Raw genomic sequence first — 22,748 nt, forward strand, 5'->3', positions numbered from 1 at the left:
CTGGAATTGGAGCCTCTGCCTCTATTCTTTCCGCGCTTCTGACCCCTCTGGGGGTAGTAAGTGGGGCTTGCAGCAGGTTGACTTGAGTTGAAGTTGCCCGTGCCGAAATTGTTTTGAGCGGCGCGGGCTTGTCCTCGAAAGGACCGCAGAGAATTACTGCCCCTCTGTGAGGAGGGTTTTTGGGAAATTTGGTGCCGCGACTTAATAGTCTCATGCTCCTTCTTGGCTGTCTCCAACGCATCGTCTACCGCCTTCCCGAAGAGGTTGGCCTCTTCGATGGGTTTGTTGATAATGGATGCCTGGGTCTCAGGCCTGAAGCACGACGTGCGCAGACACGCGTGCCTCTTTAGGAGAGTACCCTGTGCAAGAGACCTGCCTGCTGTCTCTGCGGTGTCCAGGGTATTCTTTACAACATTATGATTGGCAAGTTTGCCCTCAGAGACAATGGCGAGAAGCTTGGCTCTGGTTGGTTCCGGAACATCCTGAAGGCCTTCCTGGAGTAGGTTCCATTGGGCGTCGACGTAGCTTGCCAGTAACGTCGTGTTATTGGCAATCTGGACGGTATAGGCTGCGGCCGACTTAACCAGTTTGCCTAAGGCATACAACCTTTTGGACTTCTTGTCCGGGGGTGCCTCTCCCGTGGCAAGGGGAACCCCTGCTCGCTTGCGAGTGTTGGTCACCACCAGCAAGTCTGGGATTGCTTGTCCTTGGATATAAAGCGGGTCGGTGAGGGAGGGCCAGAAAAGGTTTTCGACCCTTGGGTTCACAGCCCTAGTCTGAGCGGGTGTGTTTAAGGAAGGGGTCAGCCGTCTCTTTACAGAGCTCAAGAGAGGGATAGACTGGCTTGCCGGAGGCTTTTCATTAATTATGTCCTCTGCGAAATCTTGTTCGGGCAAGGCTTCAAGCGTGACAATTTTAAAGAATTCCGCTGGTTTTTTCAACATGTTGTTGAAAGCCATTTGATCATCCCCCGGGGAAGCTCGTCGAATCGGGTGGATGGGGGGGAGAGTCGAGGCAAACGATATCAGAGTTGTGATCGTCCTGCTGGGTGTCCTCCCAGTTGTCCGTTGCCCCTTGATCTTCCCCATAGTTGTCCAGAAAAGAAGACTCTTCTTCTGTATAGATGTCTCTATACATGTCCATCTGGACATCTTCTTGATAGTCAACTTGGTGTTGGACATCTAGGTGTTGGGCATATTGTGTTTGAGGGTTAGGGTCTACCCGAGCTTTTTTCGGCAGAGGTTGATCAGAAGCCCTGAAAAACTGCTTCAGCCGATCCATACACCCCTCGATTTGCTCCGTGGTCCACTTGGATGACCCAAATGGACCTAGCTGAGTAGGAACCGTGTTCTCTGCCCTAAGGCGTTGAGAGGATCTTGTCAGGCTGCTTGAGAGGTGTACCTGGCTTTCTTCGTAAGAGTCTTCGGGATCGTCTTCCAAATCCGTGGAAAACGTTTCGGCAGATTGGCCCATAACTGTGGCCGGAACCGGTACTAGGCCCACCGCCGTAGCAATCCTATTGATGCTCTTACGGACAGTCACCGAATCTTCGGGAGACAACGCCTCCGATGATGTGTCGGCAGTGAAAATGTCTTCCATGGCTCCAGAAGGGCCAGCAGATGGCTTCTCGGGTAGAGGCCTACTCGTAGTTTTCGGGCCTCTACGGGCCTTGGAAACCGTCAAAGTTTCTTGTTCTGAAACTTCTGCGTGTGTAGTTTGGGGAGTAACCCCCTTGTTATGTTTGTTATGCCCAGTCGTCATGCGCTGCTGCGAAGTCGTCGACGAGGGCGCTTGGGTTGTGTGTTTTGTGCGGTGCGATTGTACGCCCCTGTCACTGGGTGTGGTCCCTGTAGCAAGACCGGAGTCGAGCCTGGAAGGGTCGGGGATGGGCGTGGCGGCTCTAGAATAGTCCGCCTCAAGGTCTATAACGTCCGCGTTGGACGTTTGGTCATCCGATGTACCCCAGTCACTTTCGGCTGGTGTCGCGGCAGGGGAGGGAGGCTTCACGCGTCACATTCCGTACGCGGCCCACAGCTTCAACCGGCGCTCCTTAAGGGTTTTAGGTTTAAGGAGTTTACACGCCGAACACCGCTTTTCGTCGTGCTCTAGGGGGAGACAAGCGTTACACGACGTGTGCTGGTCTTTCCACGGATATCTGACCCTACACACAGGGCAGAATCTAAATGGAGTCCTTTCCATAGCAGAAGGGAAGGGTGACCAGACCAAAAAGGAAAGCAGTGGAAAAGAGGAAACACATCATAACAGTATGGCAAACCCCGAGCCCACTCTCCCTACTGTGTAGGCCGGCCAGAAGGAACGACCACGTGGAAGTCCGAACGCCGGATCTTAGGCGCCGGAACAAACAGCCGTAGACGATTCTCCCGTAGTCTTCATCGAAGATGTTCTTGATGGGTGAAGTGACTTAACGGGGATTAAAGCAACAATTCGGTTAGATAAACAATATCTCATGAAGAGCTCCGCTATAGGGCGACCATTTATCTGTCAGGGCTGCCTGGAGTAGTAATCAGGAAGAGTATGTACATAGAATTAACATTGTAGTTGCCCAAGTCAAGATGGAGAGAAAGAAACTTAATCTGATTGGTTTAAGGAACAATAGTATGTTCGGTTTGTCTGATTGGTGGATAGGATAATGGGTTGGATTCTTGGGAGGTGAGCAAGATTCTAAACTGCCTTTCATCCAAAGTAATTCAGTGGCTGGTTGTACATTAGTTAAGCTCCTTAAGTGAGGCCTTTCAGAGTTCAGAAGATTTACTAAAGAAGTGAGAAAATTGTTGCTGAGCCAGAGTGATCAAGAAGACATCAGGTGGGATCGTTCCTTTTAAAAGCTTAAAAATTCTCACAGTGAACTTCCATTTTATATCAGAAACTTAGAGTTTAAAAGTTTAAAGTTTACTATAAGAAGAGAAAATGTTTACAGTTTATATACAATATGGAAAATAATTGAATAGACTGTGCGCGCAAGTTTTAAAGTTGTTAATAGCGTGAAATGTGTTTCAAGACTGTTTAACGTGCGCGCAAGTCTTCGTGTCTTCAGCAACGTCGTTGGGAGCGTGTGCGTATGAGAGCACATGTTGGATTGCGATAGAGCGCGAGCCCATATTAACTGAGCGCGGGTAATTTTTAGCACGTGTACATTTTTCACGTGAGTGACGTTACGTATGAGAGCGTGTGTTGGATTGCGATAGAGCGCGAGTCCATTTTTATTGAGCGCGAGTTGTTTTTGGCGTGTGAACTATTTTCACGTGAGAGACGTCGCAAGTAATAGCGTGAGTTCGGTTGGCGATAGAGCGCGGGTCCATTGGAACTAGTGCGCATAGTTTTTCAGTGCGAGCACGTGTTTCACGTACACGTGAATTTGTTAACGTGTGCGTGTATTTGTTAAGGTGTGCGTGTTTCACGTGCGCGTGTATTTATAAGGTACGCATGTAATTTTTTAGCGCAAGGACAATTTCTCACGTCTTGTGATTTCGCATGTTAATCGCATGGTTGCAGAGAGTGAATAAGTTATTCAAGAAAGTAACTATATATTCATATGTGTAAGAAAAGATTCACACGCAGAAGCAGCAGTAGCATTCAAGAAAGTTTATGAGTTTCTACTTAATGCAATTTTCACACAAAAGAGAATTCAATACTTCAAGGAAGACTGCATTTCTCAAGAGTATTTGAAAATTCGAACTTACTGGAGTTAAATGAACTTAAAAGTCAAAGAAGAATATCTAAGGTTGTAAGGTGTTTTCAAGAGTCATTTTTTTTTTAGCATATTAAAGAGACTGGAATGGCTAGTGACAATATGCACTAAAACATTACAACAGTTTACAAGATATTGCATGAAGATAATTAACCTCTGAGTCTTAAACAGAGGTGTAAGAGGTAAAGAAGTTAGAGTTTGTTTTAAAAATAATTTAGAGAAAAAGGTTTACACTAATGTATAAGTAACCAAGTGTATTTGTTTACTACAGATACCAGAGCCTACCAGAAGGTTGCAGGGCTGCAGTGTGTCTGTTGTTATTTTATACAAATTCCCCTTTCCCTTTCTTGGGGTTCTCAGCTCAGCTTTTACTTTAGGGTTGAGAGGTGAACTCCTGGTGAGGGTCTGTGGGGCCAGCATCAGCTCCTGTGGAATTCAGTCAAGCCGGACCCTGACATTATCTGGGCGGAAAAAAACAATCTGAGGGATCTCGGCACGTGAGGGATTTTGGGTACTACACACGTCACGATAGGGATAGTGTTTCAGACACGCCTATGCCGACGTCCCCTTTCGGTCCCGCGAAAGACAAGATGCAATACTCCGCGGTTACCACTGGATGTCGGACCATATGCAAAGCATGTGATACTAAGCAGATTAACAAGCATCAGAAACCCAATTATATTGGGACATTCTTAAAATAAATAACAAATAAGACTGAGGCCTGATGGTAAAATGAGTAGCATTATTAGGAATAAAAGCCAGGTTCTAAGCTCAGCAAAGGTTAAGCTTTTAGAAGATAGAAATGTCATCAATAACTAGAGGCAGGAGAAGGGGCTTCTCTGCTTTGAAAGGGGGTAGTGCCTTTTGCTCCCCAAGACATCTAAATGTAATCCTTTATCAGTTGATAGTTTAAATCTTATATATATATATATATACACACACACACATTTTAGCTTGCCATTTTACCTTCTTTTTTCAAGCTCTCAATTTGCTCCTCCTTAAGATCCAATTGCTCAGTCAACCTAGATGCTGAATCCAAGGCAGTGTTTGCTTCATCAAGCCTTTCCTATAGTGGGAAAAAGAAGTACTTTATGGCAAGAGCTTTAAAACAGCAGAATAACAAACAAAACAGAACAAACATTTGCTTAGGTGTTGTGTAAGGTTGGAAAACTGACTAACAAAAGGGGAGGCAACAAGTCTGGCTCCCATCCTTCCCCTTAAGGGAACTGGCTTCTGACAAAAACCTATATGGGTCAGATCATAACCTCGCTCATGCAGAAATCCATTTGCTCCACAAGCCCAAGTAAATGGTGAACATTGTGCTTTTCAAATTATATCAAAAGAAAAGTTTTGGGATTCAAAAAGCTTACTCTGCAAGAAACTCAAACATTAAAAAAAAGGATGTCTCGAAGTGCAAATTTGTTTACTAACTATCCCTGCTTGACTCTTGTGTGGGATAGCGTGGAGACAATAAGTAGGACTAAAAATGTTTTTCAACTACTGCAACATTGAGCAGTGTCACTTTTTTTTGGTTTAGCCTACTGATTTAAAAAAAAAAAAACAATTTGGTGATAGCATTTTTAACAAAGTTATTGAAATACATTTGTGAACATATCTTTCATTCGCTGCACGATCCGAACGTCACAAGGCCTAGTAGGAACGTTTTTGTCATCTCTGCCCCCCCACCACCCACCCTCTTTTCTTGTTGGGCGTTGAAACACACTGTGTATAGGCACACTGTAAATACCCAATAGATAGAAACTTCCAAACAGTCGTATCCTAAATATCTTATATGACATGCAAACCTGCATTTTGCTGCATTTATTTAGCTGCAACGGCCACCAGGGATTTTATTTTTGAATGTGGGAAGGCCGCCCCTCCAAACCAAACCTCTTCCACACCCCCTCCATCACTCCCTACCCAGTTACCTGCAAAAGCGGAGCTTTATGCCCCGATCCGGCTGCCATAGATATGGAAAAGGGACTTAGTCCTAGGGAGTCATTCCTGTGTCTGAGAGGTTAAAAAATGCCTCCCTGGTCAATGTCCTTGAAAAACACTTCCTCCTCTTCCTGTTAGGCAAGATTTTCATAGCAATCGTACATCTTCCTGACCTGTGTCAACCCCATAACGTTTTGCTTTTACTGGTGGATTGTCATCTTTAAGACTCTCCATAATGTCTTTTAAAAGTTATGCTCTGACATCTTTTTGGCAATAAGTGCCTATTGTTGCTAGGTTGCTCTAGGGGCTCCCCTTTTAACTTTCTCTGACTAACCTTGTGAGAACTACAGTTCCCAACGGTAGAAAGGATCTTTGGATCCCTTTTACATTTTGTTAAGTGAGACCAGCACCCCATTATTATGTGGCGCGCTGGGGAGATACCGAGTATCCCCTTTCTCATTTTAAATGTAACATTTATGTTACAATGACAAACTTAACTTTATTGGCTGGCGGCAGTAAACCTTTTTTATTAATTTGGTGCACCTTTACCACTGGCTATTTGCACAGCACTGATAAAGGCACCCATGGGTGCTCATTTTACCAAAATGGCCCGCCTTGTTTTTTCGCCATTTTAGCGCTCCTTGTCCTTTCTTGTTCCTTCCCCTGACATCCAGGGTTAAAATTCCTTTGTGTGATTTCTATCTTCGGCGGGAGTACTGTGGACTCCCCACCCAGGCTCCAGAGTCTCAAGTCCAAAACTCTGCAGTCCTTTGTCTTCCAGCATGAGTGAGAGAATCCACTTCATACTGGGCGGCTGGCTGTCTGGAAAGGATTGCCAACCCCCCAGTTCTGAATGTTGCAAAGCTGTTTGATTGGCTGGGTTCCTGCATAAAAGTCAGAACCTGGAAGCTGAAGAGGTAGTCAACCACTGGAACCAAAACCAAAGAGGAAGATGAAGAATTTGCGGTTGTAACGATTTCCAGCGATTGGAGAGGCTGCTGTGTAACCTGAGCATGCTGTATAACCCTTCCTTCCAATCGACCTGGGGACTCCGAAAACTAAGACCCCGACCCAGAGCCGACTGAAACCTACTAAATTCAGGAAGACCTGCATTTTGAGCCATCCCACGCGGTGCTGTGACCTTGCGGGGCTGCAATACCCAATACCCTGGGACCTCAAGCCATTGTGCAGTGCACAGTCTTCCTGTTAGGTAAGTATTTGGGGTATTACCCTTTGGGTGCACTACAACAACCTTAGCCTCCTGGTAATAGGAACCCAACCTTTGGTATACGCATGTACTACACAGGTTGGTAGTGTGGTTGAGCAGCCAGGCTTATCTCAAGAGGGGTCAATGTGAGCAGTAGGGTAGTTGCACAAAGATTCACAGTGACAAGTATCCAAATAAACACTTGCACTTAAGGTTTCATGATTAAACAATTGTGAATGTATTTAACAGTCAGTTTGAATAAGCCTTCTTCAGAAGGGAAAAATATAAAGCAACACAAAAATACACTTCAAAATACACACTCTTAGTTTCTCCAAATCACAAATCCCCATTGGGGATGGCACACAGACACTTCCTACACCCGCAGGTGACTTAAATAGCCAGGGCACTATGGACATTAATATATTACTGTTGCATTTAGAACAATATTGAGATGAGTGTCAAAGAAAAGGGTTATTAGAATAAACAAGAGATCACACAAGTATTCTGAAGCAGGTAAGTACTTTTTGAAACCACCAACGCAAAGTAAGTTAACCCTTTCCTGCAAAGAAGGCAAAACACACAATCGGAAAGGAGAAGAGTCATTCAGGGAGCCAGGCAAGGCCAATGTCAATTGGGCAAAAGTCTACGTGAGCTGAAGCACTTCTTGCAGGTAAGTAAATGTCTTGAACAATGGTTTTGAAGTTAATGTAGAAATGGAAGAATCAATGTAGGGCCACAAGCTGTTAGGCTTGTGAGTAGTAGAAGATGCAAGCAACTCTACAGAGCAACCAAGACAAGTCTCAACTGAGAGCAAGCAAGGCTACACGACAAGAGGTCAGTTCTCTTAGACTGTACAGTACCTTTGGCCAGAAGAAAAGGGTGGTAGATCACTTCTGTTCCTGAGCAGCTCTGCAGATTCTGTTGTTCCTGGGCCTTAGTCGTGGGGACTCGAGGGAGGACTTCTGGGGACTCCTGGAATGCAATGGGACAGTCGCCGACACCAACAGGCAATCTTCAAACAAGTGGCATTAGGTGTTTCAGCTCCTCGCGTCTACCGCAAGTAGCACTACCATTGTTTCTGGCTGTCGAGATGGGCTTTCCTTGCATCTGGGGTCCAGCACTCTGTTGAGGTGGCTCAGGCTTGGTCAGTCCTGCTTCCTGGGGGATCTTCCTGGAGCTCTTGGCCAGCTTAAAAGTGATGCACTCCGAATCTGGTATTCCTCTCCCTGGCACTTCGGTTCCTGCAGCAAGGAAGTATAGCCAGCTCCGAGAGGACGTCCAGACGAGTTCACTTTGGAGTTGATAGATCCCACCAAAAGAGGAGAAGTCGTCCTTGCAGGGCTTCTCTAGTCGAGGCGAATTCGGGGCTTCAGCCCAGCAGCAAGGCTTCACCGGGCAAACCAACGGTCCAGGAGTTGCAGCAGGCGTTCTTGTTTGGATTCCTTCGTCCAGTGGTCGACTCTGCTTCCCAAGCAAAAAAGCCTCGCCTTTTAGGCAGGTTTCTCCAATTCTTTGCAGCTTAGCTGCCAGTCAAACAGCAGGGTGGCTCTCCTTGCTGGACAGCCAGCCGGCCAATCACCTTTGGGTGACTTTCTGTAACCAAGGGGATTAAGCACAGGGAGTTTCGGGCACCTCCATCACTTCCTGCCCCTGCCAGAAACTCTGGAGCCAGAGGTGGGCTTCACTTGTGAATCCTGCCAAAGACAAAACGAACACAGGAACCAAACTTGGTTTGGCGCGCAGAGTAAATCTCAATAAGGACTTTCCACAGAGAAATGGCGAAAAAAGAAGACCAGGGCCATTTTGACAAAAACAGCACACATGGGTGCTTTACTGAAGCTGGGAACGTAGCCTGTGGTAAAAACACACAATGGTGGTAAAAAGTAAACCACTGCCACCAGCCATTAATCGTAGAAAGGCTAACATCAAAATGTTACAAGAGAAGTTAGACAAAGGGGATACCAAGTAACCCCTCCAGCACCCTATTGTAAAATAGTGTGTGCTGGGTCTCGAAAGTTACAAATGTAAGTAAAGACAATTTCACTTTGCTTCTCATGGAAACAGTAGTTATCCAAGAGAAAGGTAGTTAAACCTTTGGGGAAATCTGGAAGACTTTCCTGTAGCACTACACTGAAGGTGCTGTGTGTCACAATGTAAACAGATGCCTATGGAGTTTGTCAGACTCCAAAATCCAAATGAAACCCAGAGTTCAAATCACATAAAAATACATGAGAGAGTGGGAAAAAGGGTGTCACTCTCACCAGGTAAAAATTAAAAAGTCATAGAATCCAGTAAAAGTGCTGGGGGTCTCCAAGGTAGAGAGGAATTAGCACATTTCTGAGAATTCTCCCTAACATTTCCGAATTCCGAATCTCGCAGAAACTTCATGGGCATCCTGCTTGATCTCCAAAGGCACAATTGCTTTCCGGATAGGCCCGACACCAGAGTGCTGGGCCTTGCAAACGAGGATAATCGGACCAGCAAGATTCTGTCTTCTGTGCCCCTGAAAAAAACACCAAATCCGCAGAACCGCATCCAGTCATGAGGAAAACCTTAACTAAAGCCTTCCCCATGATCCTTGCTGTAAAAGTCCTTCCAGTGTCCCGTCTACCATCTTCTTGATGAAGGAATTCTCAACAACCAGGTTTTTGGCTGCAGATCATGAAGTCCTCCTGCTGCAAAATCTTCTTCTGTGCTGAGGTACTGTGCTGGCTTCGGTATTTACTTAGCTTAAGTCTCTTGTGATTCCTGTGTAGTTTTGGGGTGTTTTCTGTGATTGGGAGTCCTCGTCCAGTGCAACCAGGCCCTTGCTGGAATCCTCCTAAGGTGTCTTCTGTGAAGCCCCTAGACCCTCCACTAACTCTTAAGTAAAGTACTTACTTATTCTAACAGTCTTTCTTAGGAACTCTGACTTTTGCTACTTAAGAACCTATCCTGACCTGCCTGTTGGCTACTAGACCCTAGTGACCTCCCTTCAGCCACCGAGAACACTCATACTCCAAGAATAAGGGAAAGACATCTAAGGATTGGGCCTTTTGCAGAGAATACGTATTTAAAAGTTCCTTACTTGCAAAAGAAGTTGGATGGTAACTAACTCTGTGAGTGAACAGTTACAAAAGTTATTCCTTACCTTAGACATGTTTTGCCATTCTGAAAAGTATATCTAACCTCTTCTTTCCATAGAAATTGTTTCGCCATTCAAACAGAAAGTAGATGCAAGGGTATATTACTCACCTGTGATTTGGGTGTGCCTCTTCTCAAAAGTAATTCTGTTGGTTTCACCTCACTATCCCTGTTAGGATAAATGTATGAATGTCCCCAACTGGGTCTTGCTTGTCCTGACTTGCTGTTAGCCTCTCCAGAATAAGTCTGCCTCAGGTTTGACCTACCTAAAATAACCTTGAGTCATTCATAAAAAGAGTAACATTGGCTTTTGCTTTCCCTAGTCTGTTTTAGACAGACACAACAAGAGTCTTAGGTTTACACCTGCCTTAAAGTGGCGGATAGCTCCTATAAAAAGTGTATAGGGGTTTTACTTACCTTAAGCATAACTGTGCTATCCAAAAATAAGTTCAAGTTATTGCTTCCCTTAGTATGTGAACCGAAAATCAACGGTAATTGAATATTCAGAGTTACAGGTGTTTTACTGCTCCTAGAATAAGTGTTCCACTATTCACAAAAAGTATATTGTCCACTTGGGGTACTAAGTGAGTTCTTGCTGAGCTTAACGGAACAACTGCTAGGGTCCTACTACCCTTATATTACTGAAAGTAATCTAAAAAGTAACTATTGGTTTGACTTCTCTAGAACTCCTTAGGTGTTCCAAATTAGGTTATATGCTTTGGTCTGTGTACCTTCAAGCATAGTGTTGTGTTTTTCTATAATGTGTTTATATGATCTGTGATAGTACTTAGTTCCCCCAAGATTCATCTCAACCTACTTGTATTTAAATACACCATTTGTTTTTTACAATACATAGTTTTTCTTTGGACCATTTGTATTACAATTTAATTGCACTGATTCTACAGCCCTCTCTCCCTCCTGAGATGAGCCTGGCTGCTCTGTCTACACTACCCTGAACTCAGGTGGTACAGCCTTATACTAAGAGTGGAGTCTTGGGCTGCCTCTGTTGAGTGGTTTTACTAAGCCCTTGGATGGACTTCAGAAAAACTGTCCTAATTCACCATCATATAAAGAATCTGAACTTGCTGTAGGCGGGCCATAAGTGTACCGGAAAGAGTATCTTATGCAGTGCATAAGTACTAGTTGCTTTTGGTTTAAGTGTGGACATCTAGAAACAGTGTTTTTGGAAGACTCTGGAATTGTGGTGTTGAAGTTGAGGCCTCTGGGATCTGCAAACAGCATCTATCAGATGATGGATCTTTCAGTGCCATCCCCCTAGGTGCCGACTTCTGCACCCGTTTATGTGGCCTTGGTTTAACAGAGCTGGTTGCGTGTTGATTTTCACCGGTAGCAGGAGATCAGCGCCATGTTTAAGAGTGTTTTCATTATGTGGTTTGGGTGTTTGTTTTGAAGTTGGTTTTTCAGTGTTGTGCTTTTTTTGGTGGCACACATGGCAGTATGTTATGGTTTATGTGATGCGGACTGTCCTGTGCCTATGCATGTATGTCTTAATGTAGGTAGGTGATTTATGTGGCGCAAACCTAGTTAGAATGAAATCAATGGTGCGCTGCACTATATAGGGAGTGGACCATAGACGGGCGAGGGAGGAGTGTTGACTTGTCGCTCAATTGCCCTCATTCGTCGGTGAAGTTTCCATTGAAAAGCAGGGCTTTCAGATCTTTCTTGAATTGCAGGAAGGAGAGAGTCAGCCTGATGGTAGGAGGAAGGTTATTCCAGAGTGTGGGAGCATAGCAGGAGAAGGCTTGTTTTCTTATTTTTATTTTACAAATCTTAAATTCTAGTCTGGCAATATTTTAGGTCCTGGTTTTTCTTTTACACCATGAGATGGTGAGCTTTTCAGCTAAGTATGTAGTATTAGTTATTGGAAGTTGATACAGGCTATCTTGGTGATTTGTGCTTGGAGATGTAACCCGAGCAGCTCTGTGAAAGTGCGGGAAATGTGGAAGAATTACTTCAGTCCTGCAAGGATGCGTGCTGAACAGCTTTCAGAGGTGGAATAGTAGTGGATGCATCACATGATAGAAGGGTGTTGCTATAATCCAGATGGGAGAGAATAAAGATTTGAAGTCTAACTTGGAGATGAAAAGTTTGATTCGATGCAGAAGCGAGAGCCAGTACCGTGATGTTTGTGTCTTCTTGGTGATGGGTGCTTTGAAGGGGAGGTTGCAATCAATGGTGAAGTCGAGGGCCTTTGCACTAGTGGCAAGTTGGGAGGCTATCTAGATCAGTCTGGGTTGGTAGTGAAGGTACGCTCCCACCGGACACTGTCTCGACTAAATGTTTAATCACTGCTGTTACTCTAATAATTACTGATAGCTGATGACAGGAAAAAGTGTTTGGGTGGGTAGGACCCTTTTCACTAGATGGATAGGCAGGTACTTCTGCTATTTATAACTCTGCCTCTAGAAATATTTTCATTTTGACATAGACTTGATTTTTGGCAATTTGTATTCTGTGCCTTTCTGAAGCATTTATGTGTGCTGCTTTATGTTATCAGCCATTCACCTGGGTAGGGGTAAACTATGGCCCTCGGCAGTCATTCTTGAGCAGCAGTCTTCAGCAATTCAGGTACAAAACCAAGAAATGCACTATTTCTCCCACTGATAATACATTCACTCCGGGTCTAGTGTACGCCAGCCCAATCATACCAGAGGCATGTACACAAAGGTTATGCTCATCAGGCCAATCAAAGTGGCCGGGACAAAATGCTGAACACACATTCTCTCACACACCCACTGGATGTAGGCTGGGAAATTAAAGTACTTGAAAAAAGCAAGCACAAGTTTAAAATGCAACCAAGGGTGCCTTTGTGGGCCCAGGGTTCGCTTATGTTAGCAAAATTGCCATTTTGGCCTTGCGGTGTGTTGAACATAAATAAAGGGATAACCCAAAACCAAATGGGCAGGAGGTCTTAGAAAATGCATTAGTACCCCTACTGCTCCCATACAGGTGCACTGAGCTACTAATGAGGTAAACATGGCTACGGCCCTTGAGTACCCGAAACAAAATCATAGCTGCCACCAGCCAACTCCACAACACACTTTCAGGATCATAGTATCACCTTGGACCAAAATGGGGAGCTTAAAAGCACCCATACTCTGGTAGCCATACAGGATACTTGAGGCAGCACACCAGAAAATAATTGCAGTTATAGGTGGACGACTTCTGCCCACAAAAAAGAAAAGTCAGAAGACATGGAAACAAGCAGGCAAAGGTTTAGGGGATCTCAAATGCTAGGGAGCCAGAACCCTAAAATGAAATTGTGTTTTCACATCTGCAGTTCAGCAGTCTCTGTTGCATCAATGCTAGTCTAAATGCCGCATTTTTCCCTCTTGAAAAAGGGCTTGTGCCTGGGATCTCACTGCCTCTGACATATATTTTAGTAGGGCCTGCATGTTGTCCCATTGGTCACAATCATAAACACTCTAGCGCTATTGCTTTGGCAATTCCGATATTATTTGCTGCAGTAGGGCACATTTTCCTTTGCTCTTTGTAAAATCATTAGCTGTGGGTGCAAATGTCACACAGTGTCTCTGTGCAGTAGTAACAGTGAGCGTGGCTGTAATTGTCCACATATGACACAGGGGTCCAAGCGTGACAGTTTTCATTTTTTTTTCATTTTCAATCTTTGGATTGACAGATTTGGCTGTGGCAAGTGGCTGCATCGTGAGAGGTGTTTGCTTCTTAAGTGACTTTGTAACAGGGGCACATTTAGGTATTAGCCTAAGTAATTCTACAGTTTCCTCTCTATGTTGAATGCTCCTTGTGCTGGTGTGTAACCAATCTGTCTTATACCAACGCATTTTATTTGGTGTAAAGGTGCAGAAGGGGGAGCCTGACACAGGTGGTACTGAAAGCTATAGACTTATTTAAGATCAATATAAATAGAAAGCCTACCTTTCCTTATATCTATGCAGGTTTTATCTGCCTTAACTAAATGTGCTAATGGGTCTGGCAGAATGTGGTTGCAACTAAGCAAATAATAATAAATAAAAAAAGAGTTCACCATCCTATGTTAAACGTCCCTATCGCTATACCTTACACTTATAACGAAACTAAAGTTGTACCAATTTTCTTGGTCCAGGAGAATGACTCCCTCCTCCTGGATGGCACAACTCTGCTTGCAAGTTTCGCCTCATGGGGGAATGACTCCCTACCCTGGATCACTGGTTTGATCCTCCTCCGAAACTCAATTACCAGGGGATGACTCCCTTCCCCTGAACCCTCCTTACACTTGACTTTACAATTTCACAATGCTAAGGGAATGACTTCTTGACATTGTTCTCACACTCTCTTGGCTTTTACTTTCACAGTTCAGAACACCAGGTGGAATTACTCCTTTCTCCTGGCCTTTCTTGGCTTTACTTTCACTGTTCACACCACCATGGGAAATGACTCCCTTCACCTGGACTTTCTTGGCTTCACTTTCACAGTTCACAATGCCAGGGAGAATGTCTCCCTTCCTCAGGCCTTTCTCCTATTTACACCTGTTGGTGCAGGTCCCAGTCAGGGGTTTCTTAAGGGCTTTGTCTGGGCAGGCTGAGTTCACTCGCCTGCCACGTAGTGCCATCATGGGTCAAGTCCTAAAAATTAAAGTGGGGGACTCATCAACAAACGCAATGGGATGTGACGCCACCAGAAATTAGCATATCAAGGTGAAATATGCACATTTCATGAAATTGGCTTTGCATAACCACCTAAATTACGTAGGGCGATTGGCATTTGCCTTTCATAAAATCAACACACACAAACAAAACCAAGAGAGCATATTTTCCTTCTAATAGTATTTTTGAAAACGTTGCTTGTTTTAAACTCCAAGAACCAATAAAAATGTTTTCCCAGGAACTTGCAGTAACGAAATGGGACATTTCACCTTTAGTTGTTTGTTATTTTTCATCAGGTTATATAATGCAGTGGTGAAGTGTCTAGCCTGCAAACCTCATGACTGCATTTTCAGCCCTGAGTTCGGCTTTAATTCATAAATTCAAAGAGGACATTGAATGTTTCTCATTTTAGCTGGGGGGACCGAGTCCCCCCTCTGAAAAAAATGGGTGGACTCCCATGTATACCCCCGACTTGAGCCCTGAGTGCCATGAAGAAGATGACTAGTGAGGATCTCCTCCTCAAGTTGCAGGTCCCCAACCCCGTTTTTTCCTTTGTATTTTTTTCCTGATATACCTGTTAACTCTGCTTTATATATTCTCCTTGGGGATATCTCTTTCCCTGACCGCAGGTTTGGGGTTTCTCTTGCCCCTTCTCTCAATCCCAACAGCCCAAGTACCTTCTTGGACTCTGCCGGTTCTTCTTTATCGGTCGCGCACTTCTCCAACGTCTTGTTCGGCTTCTTCTGTTCTTGTGCTGCTTCCAAAGCATCTGCAGCAGCTCTGCAAGGCTTCTCTCTGGGCGTGTTGGGTGTCTTGCCACAACTGTGTGGTCCGGTTACTGCTTCCACCCAGACCTCTTCTCTTCCAGTTCCTTGGTCTGCCCAGGTACGGCAGACAGGATAGGGATGCCTCGGCTCCTTTGCATGCGTCCCGGTCAGCAGCAGCCTCTCTCTTCCATGCTGGACATCCTCGAGACTCATGGATATTCCTGGCATGGTCTGAAAACCTTGTAAGTCCTTCTTTGTTTTTTTCATAATGGATGGACAACAACTAGTACACCCATTCAAGTTCTCCTGAGGACTCTTCGTCGCATCGCATTTCCTCCTCCTCGTCCCTGTGCTTACTAAGGAAGATCCTGTTAGGTCATCCCTACTCCTCCACGTCGCAGTAAATGTGTAGCTCTCAGTCTCTCAGACATACATGGAGGTGTGTAACGTGGGGGTTCAATGACATGCATTACTCACCGTAATAGCATTTATGATGATTGTATCTGCTTAGATTCACATGATGTGTATATATTCTGACATCTAGTGGTAATCGTGGAGTATTGCATCTTTCTTTCGAGGATCAAAGGATCAAAAGGGGACATCGACATGGGCGTGGCTGTAACATCATACGTGACGTGTAGTGTACCCAAAATCCCTCACACGTCGAGGTCCATCCGATTGTGTTTTTTTCTGCCGTGAGGGAGCCTTATAGTCAGCGTGAGTGAGTACAGAAGAGAGAAGGTGTAAGATGCCTATGTTCCTTCTACTCCGTGAGGGGAGGAAGGGTGGGTGCATGTGAATCTAAGCAGATACAATCATCAGAAATGCTATTACTGTAAGTAATGCATGTCTTCTGGTGCTTGTTAATCTGCTTAGAATCACATGCTGTGCATAGACTAGCAAGCAGTACCCAGAGATGGTGGTGGGATGTGTGAAGGAACAGTAGTGAAGAGATGTCTTAGCACTGCTTGTCCCCCCCAAGAATCAGACAGAGTGTGTATCTAGGCAGTAGTGTTGTGTAAAGTGTGTACAGAACTCCAGGTTGCTGCTTTGCAAATGGACTAGAGAGGAATATTTGCAATAAATGCTAGCACCTGTGCCCCAAGTAGAGTGTGCTCTAGGCGTGAAGGGCAGATCTCTCTTGGCAAGAGTGTTGCATAGTGTGATGCAGTTTACGATCCACTTTGAAATAGCTGATTTAGAGATACGGTCCCCTTCTCTTCCAGCTGCCACTGAAACGAAAAACTGATTTGTCTTTCTTAGTGGTTTTGTCTTTTCCAGATAATAGATGACCGCTCTCCTCACATCTAGTGTGTGCAGGCTTCGTTCTGCCATGTTAGTGGGGTTCTGGACAAAAGGTGGGTAGTTCTATGGATTGCATTCACATGGAACTTTGAAATAAATGTAGGCGCAAATTCTGGGTGAGTGCGCAGGACCACCTTATCCTTGTGAATCGTGACAAATGGGTCCTGAACTGAAAGGGTTTGCAGTTCATTAACTCTTTATGGAAGTGACTGCCACCAGGAAGGCGGTCTTGTAGGTGAGCGCCTTCAGGCTAGCCTTGTGCATTGGTTCAAAGGGAGGCCCCATTAGTCTGGTAAGTACGACATTCAGGTCCCAGCCGGGAACTGAGTTGGAAATAGGAGGAAGAAGTATTTTTACCCCCTCCATAAACGCTTTAATTACTGGAATTTCCCACCACGAAACTCTTTTCTGGGACGTGGTGTATGCTGAAAGCGCAGCTAAGTGGACTTTCAGGGAATTGAAAACCAGGTATGAATCTAGCAGGTGAATTAGATACATGTTGGTGTGCATTCAATAGGATTGATGTTCTTGCCATTACACCAAATGACAAAGCGCTTCCACTTCCTGGAGTAGCAATGTCTGGTGTTAGGTTTTCGTGCTTCCCTAAGTATGTCCATACATCTTTGAAGGAGTTGAGGTGCCCAAACTCTATGACCTCAGGAGCCAAGCTGCCAAGTTGAGAGTTTGAGGGCATGGATGTCGTTTCTCTCCCTTGTCTTGTGACAGAATGATGTAAGGACATGGCAGCTTCCTGGGAGGGGAGACTGACATTGCCATTAGATGGGAGAACCAAGGTTGGCATGCCCACATCTAGGCCACCAGAATCACTCTGACTGGTTCCTGGTGCATCTTGTGCACTATCTTGTTAAGCAGGGGAGTCAGGGGAAAAGCGTAGACAAATTTCCCTGTCCATGTTATCCAGAGACCGTTCCCTTTGGAGCGGTTCCGAAGGTACCTGAAGGCGTAATCTGGGCATTGTGCGTTCTCCAGAATTGCGAACAAGTCGATCTCTGGGAAGCCCCAGTCTGCGAAGACGTTGAGAACAATGTCTTCCTGTAATCGCCACTCGTACTCTACGGTTAGTGGGAAGTCTCTGCTGTGTACGTCCGCCAGAAGTTGAGTTCCCCTGGAAAGTGTTGTGACAGGAGGAACATCTTGTATTTGAGAGCCCATTTCCATATGTTCTGACACAGTCTGGCTGGCCCTGGAGAGTGAGCGCCCCCTTGTTTGTTTAGGTAATACATGGAGGTAGTACTGTCCCTGGAGGTGTGTTTGGAATGCCTTCAGGACCTTGAACACTGCTAGCAGTTCCAACAGGTTTATGTGGTTCGTTACTACCGCTGGGGACCACACGCCGTCTGATGAAGGAGGTGGCCCCCTCCCACCCAGTCAGATGCTGACGCTCACCTGGTCTCTGCGGAGGCGTTGGGGCACAGTTGCAGCCCTCCCGGGGGTGAGGTCGCTCGGGTCCAACTTCGCCCTCTGCGCTTATGTGGTGACTGGTGGTAATAGGTGATGCTGTTCAGGACTGCTCCTGTTGATTAGTTTTGGCAAGCACTCCGTCCTGCTGCTTCCGACAGGGGAGCTTGTTTGATCTGGACCGAGTTCCTTCACTTGTCCCTTGCACGTGGTAGCCCAGTCCTGCTGCGACTAAGCCACTATACTTCAGGTAAGTGTTCCTTTTTTCCTTTGTCTTTCCTCGTCTGTTTTTGTTGTATTGTAAAGTTTGTGGTCTTGTATTGCTGTCTGTTCCGCTTTTGATGTTTGCTCTTTTGCTTTCTTCCCTTGCAGGTGATGTTGTCGGCCCAGCAGAAGCTGCAGAGCTCAAGGCGACAGCCGGAGGGAATGAGGAACGAAGCTGCAGCGGTACAGTAGCTGGTAAGTTGTTATCTAGGGAGCGCATGGGGTTCAAATGCGGCGTGGCCCTAGGACGGATGTTCTAACCTTGTCTTTCTTCTTCTTCACAGGGTCCGAGTTCGAGGATGCGGAGTGTGGTGCTGCGGTGTCGGGATCAAGATCACTGGATGTCAGGAGATGAGTCTGCAGATGAAACGATGAAGCACCAGTTTCCTGGAGGTGAGTATTCCGGAGAATGGCTGGTTTCAAAGTTAAGTAAACTGGTCCAAGCGGCGGTGAGCGTCAAGTTGCACGCGAATGCACAGTAACGCGAAGCACCGGCCTTAAGGATGGAGCAGCTTGTATAGCTGAGCTTCTAAAGCCACGCCCACCAGGTTCAGCTTGCCTGCCACACCCAATGACTCAACACATAAAGACCAGGCCTAGGGAGCCACACCCGATGAGTCAGCACATGAGGATGTTCTCTGGAATAAAGGCTTTCAGCTCCTGGAAAGTTCTTGTAAAATAAAAGCACTCCTGCACTGAAATAAATTAAAAGCACTCCTGCACTGAAATAAAGTGTTCCTGCTCACATCTCTATATGAGCCTGGCGCCAAAGGCGCCAGGACTGAGTCCAGCCAGGGCTCGTGTTTATAGGTCCCAAAGGGACATAAGTGAGTCAAGTGACCCATTGCCCCATCACTAAATGATGTGGTTTTTGTGTTCTGGGGCCTGTGGCCATGACAACACTCCCCCTCAAGGCCCCTCTCATGGTTGGTTTCTCCCCTGGCCCTGTTTTAGTGGGGTCATTGCAGTGGAACTCCCTGATTAATCGTGGAGCGTGGACATGCTCACTGGGTTCCCAGGTCCGATCATGGGGTCTATAACCTTTCCAATCTATACGGTAGTACCGGACCATCTTAAGAGTCTAGGATCCTTTTAACTTTGTATTCTGATTCCCCTTCAACTATTTCGGGATCCGGTGGAGTATCGATCCGCGTACCTGGTCTCAATGGGTTTAGGAGGGAGACATGAAACACCGGGTGGATCCGCATGTGGGCCGGTAATTCTAATTTCATGGTCACAGGGTTGATCACAGCCTTGATAGTGTAGGGTCCCAGATATCTGGGACGGAAAGCCTGTGGTCCTTTCAGGGGGATGTTTTTGGATGCTAACCAAACCTTGTCTCCGACTTGGTAGTTGGGAGCTTCCCTTCGGTGTCGATCCGCAAACTGCTTCTGTTTCTCTTTGGCTCCGTTACACACAAAAAGAAGCTGTGGGAGTGGCACTGCCCACTGCTAACCGACCCTCATTCAGGTTTTACACCTTTAGCAACACACATTAGGGTTAGGTGGGAACAAGATACTGTTTTCGCAATAAAGTACCCCAGACAAAATCACAAGCCAGTTAGACCAGGGGGTGCTTGTTATGCTTTAAATTCAGAGGCACACAATGGGCCTAGAGTAACAATAAAAACAATTTTATTAACATATATAGGTAATCATGGCAAAGTGCTTAAATGCACTTAAAAGTTTCAACACAGGGAGGACATACACAATTGTGACAATAGTAGAAAAAACAGTAAAAAAACAGTGCAAAACAAAAGTTGCCAACAGTAAAGCAAGAGGTCACAGATAATAAGTCAGATGGCCTCAAAGATGTCAGTGGTGTTTTGAAAGTGTCTTGTTCTGTGCAAATACGCATATAAACTGAATCTAACACTCCATACAAATTCACCGTAACTCATTCATCCACATACATAACACTCCAACATGCTTCTTTCCAGAATAAAGTGCAGAAATTGTGCATGGAAATTCATCAGGGACCGTCAACTTCAATTCACAAACAAAACTATGTTTTTTTTAAAAAAAACTCCAAATGTTGTAAACATGCGACAAGGTAAATATCCTGTCACTACATAGAACAATATTATTTTGACATTAAGACTCATAGGAGTGTAGCTGAAAGAATCATCACAGGCATCAGGATGCTAAATATCCGGTTGGTGATGTGTTCAAGGTTGGCCGCTAGATTGCACCATAGAGTACCTGAAAACAGTAAGACAATGGGGAAAATTGACCCCTTGTCCAATTCAATCATGTAATATAACTAACATATGATTGCTCATAGTGGTGTTAATACCGTGCCTTCCACTAAAAGGGAAACTAAGAAACCCATCTGGCGGAGTGTGCAAGAGCATTGTGAACAAGGAAAAGATCAGGCTTACAAGGTGAGAAATAGAGACTCCCGCTGACCACCTCATGTGTCAAGGTCCAGCAGCTATTAGGAAAAGTTATCATACACCAACCGCATCTGTGTTAGTCTAATTCAAGTCTTATGTCACCACAAAGAGCCCATAGTATATGGAACGGTATAGTGCAGCCAGGGTTAGTAGGAACTACTAGAAGCCATTACCCAAAAGGGTTTACAAAAAACACTGTCACTAGCTCTGATGTAGTGTGTGTGAAACACTTACCGTTGATGGTATCAGCTCAGCATATATGGCGTCCTGTTGCGGCGACATACCCATGGTCAAGTGGAATGCATGGGCTAGGTGTTCACCACAGTTCACCCCAGTCGAGCTGATAGTCGAGATGGGAAAAGAGAAAGAGGAAACACAGTTGTAGTCACGAGGGCTGAAGTCCCGGTATTGGTGTGGCTGGCCTTATGAGGAATAGTGACATTACCACGGGGCTACAATGCATCCTTGCATTCATAGGACTTACGTTTATGTGGTCATGCTCATCCGTGAGCATTGGCTGATGCTGGTGCAGGAAAGCTGGTGAATAAGTAGCCGTCCTTTGAACTCACAGTGTAGCGCTGGAGTGACCCGGAGGCTGGCTGCAAATACCATTGAAGATGACGGTATACTCAAGCGCCGCTGAGGGAGAGTAAAAAAGTAAAGGGTCAGCGGTACCCAAGTAGACGCGGCGAATTACCGTCTAGAGACTTGCAAGGAGATTCAGTACTAGCATGGTGATTTGCAACACCATGGAAGCCATAACTATTTGTCATGATGCCTACCCCCGGGCATCCGGATCGAGTCCATCAGCCCCGGGAGCAGGCATCCAGATACTCATTAAAACCCCAACAGCCCCGGCTGGGGGCTGTTTGGATTCAGTCCTAGGCGCCAGGCTCATCATAGAAATGGCGCCAGGCTCATATACTTTACTTACCTTATGCAGAGCATGCTGCAAATGAGTCCAAGCCAACGTGAGGCCTGGATGGGACTATTTTATTACAGGGACTATTTTTTACTCGGGTGTGTTTCTGGGGATCTTCTTACCTGGGACTACTATGCAGGCTATTTAAACCACGCCCGAACAGCAGCTCATGCTTCGTGTTATTCTGCATCCAGCAGCGTAACGCTCACCGTGTCTGCATGTCAGCATCCAGTCTTCTGCCACGCCCGCCTCGAATCCGGAGCTCCTAGACAAAAGGAGAAGAGGTTAGATCACTAACATTATTTGATTCTTTACCTGATTCCGGACCCAGCACATCTCCGAGCCTGGAAAGGACATTATTTCAGCACGCGTCGCTTCGCCAGTAGCAGCGCAGCGTAATACTCACCAGTCCACCGCATCTTTCAACTCGGCGCTGCCTCCATTTTCTTCGTCGAAACCCAGCACCTGGGGGGAAAACAAAAGGAATAACAAGGTGAGCCGAGAAAACCGACAAAGACAATCTCTTTGCCACCATAGGCTTACCTGCTTTACCACCGGAGGTATTATCCTTTAATTCGCTGCATCTTTCTATGCCGCACCTATAAAGGGAGAGAAAACAGCAAGTTAAACTCATGCAACTTTTACCGGACAGCGTTTGGTAATACAGACTCTTACCTGAACGCCATCAGCTGCCTCCAGGCAATATTCTTTTGATCCCAGCTGCAACCTTACGAGGGAATGGAACAAGAGTGAACATCGGACATATTGAACTCTTTGAACTTTATAGACACTGGAGTCAATATTCCTCCGGAACTCCTCCAGTACCTTCAGACCAGTGAAGTAACTGGTATCTACGCGCCCCTGCATGCCATGCAGGATGGAGAGCTCATCATTTAAAAACATAAGGTGAGGTTACCAAGAGGGGATATCGAAGGTGATTAGTGGGGAGAACGAGAACAGTTGGGGGGGGTGGGGGGAGCATCCCTAAAGTCCACGTGTCTAAATCCCTTTCTCCACTTGCAGGAGAATACTTCTACGAGTCCAGCAGACAAGATTAGGCGGGCCAGTCCAGAC

General features: G+C 45.6%; 1 protein-coding gene across 1 annotated transcript in view; it reads right to left on the reverse strand.

Moving 5' to 3' along the window:
• The window catches only part of TRIP11 (thyroid hormone receptor interactor 11), a 1,018,241-nt gene that overhangs the window by 144,764 nt on the left and 850,729 nt on the right, over positions 1-22,748 (reverse strand). The window contains exon 16 of the mRNA XM_069637842.1: positions 4,676-4,775. Within this exon, the coding sequence (XP_069493943.1) occupies positions 4,676-4,775 (100 nt within the window). The remainder of the gene's footprint in view (positions 1-4,675; positions 4,776-22,748) is intronic.

The sequence above is a fragment of the Ambystoma mexicanum genome, chromosome 14 (assembly GCF_040938575.1).
Source record: "Ambystoma mexicanum isolate Mex_15411 chromosome 14, UKY_AmexF1_1, whole genome shotgun sequence".
NCBI lineage: Eukaryota > Metazoa > Chordata > Amphibia > Caudata > Ambystomatidae > Ambystoma > Ambystoma mexicanum.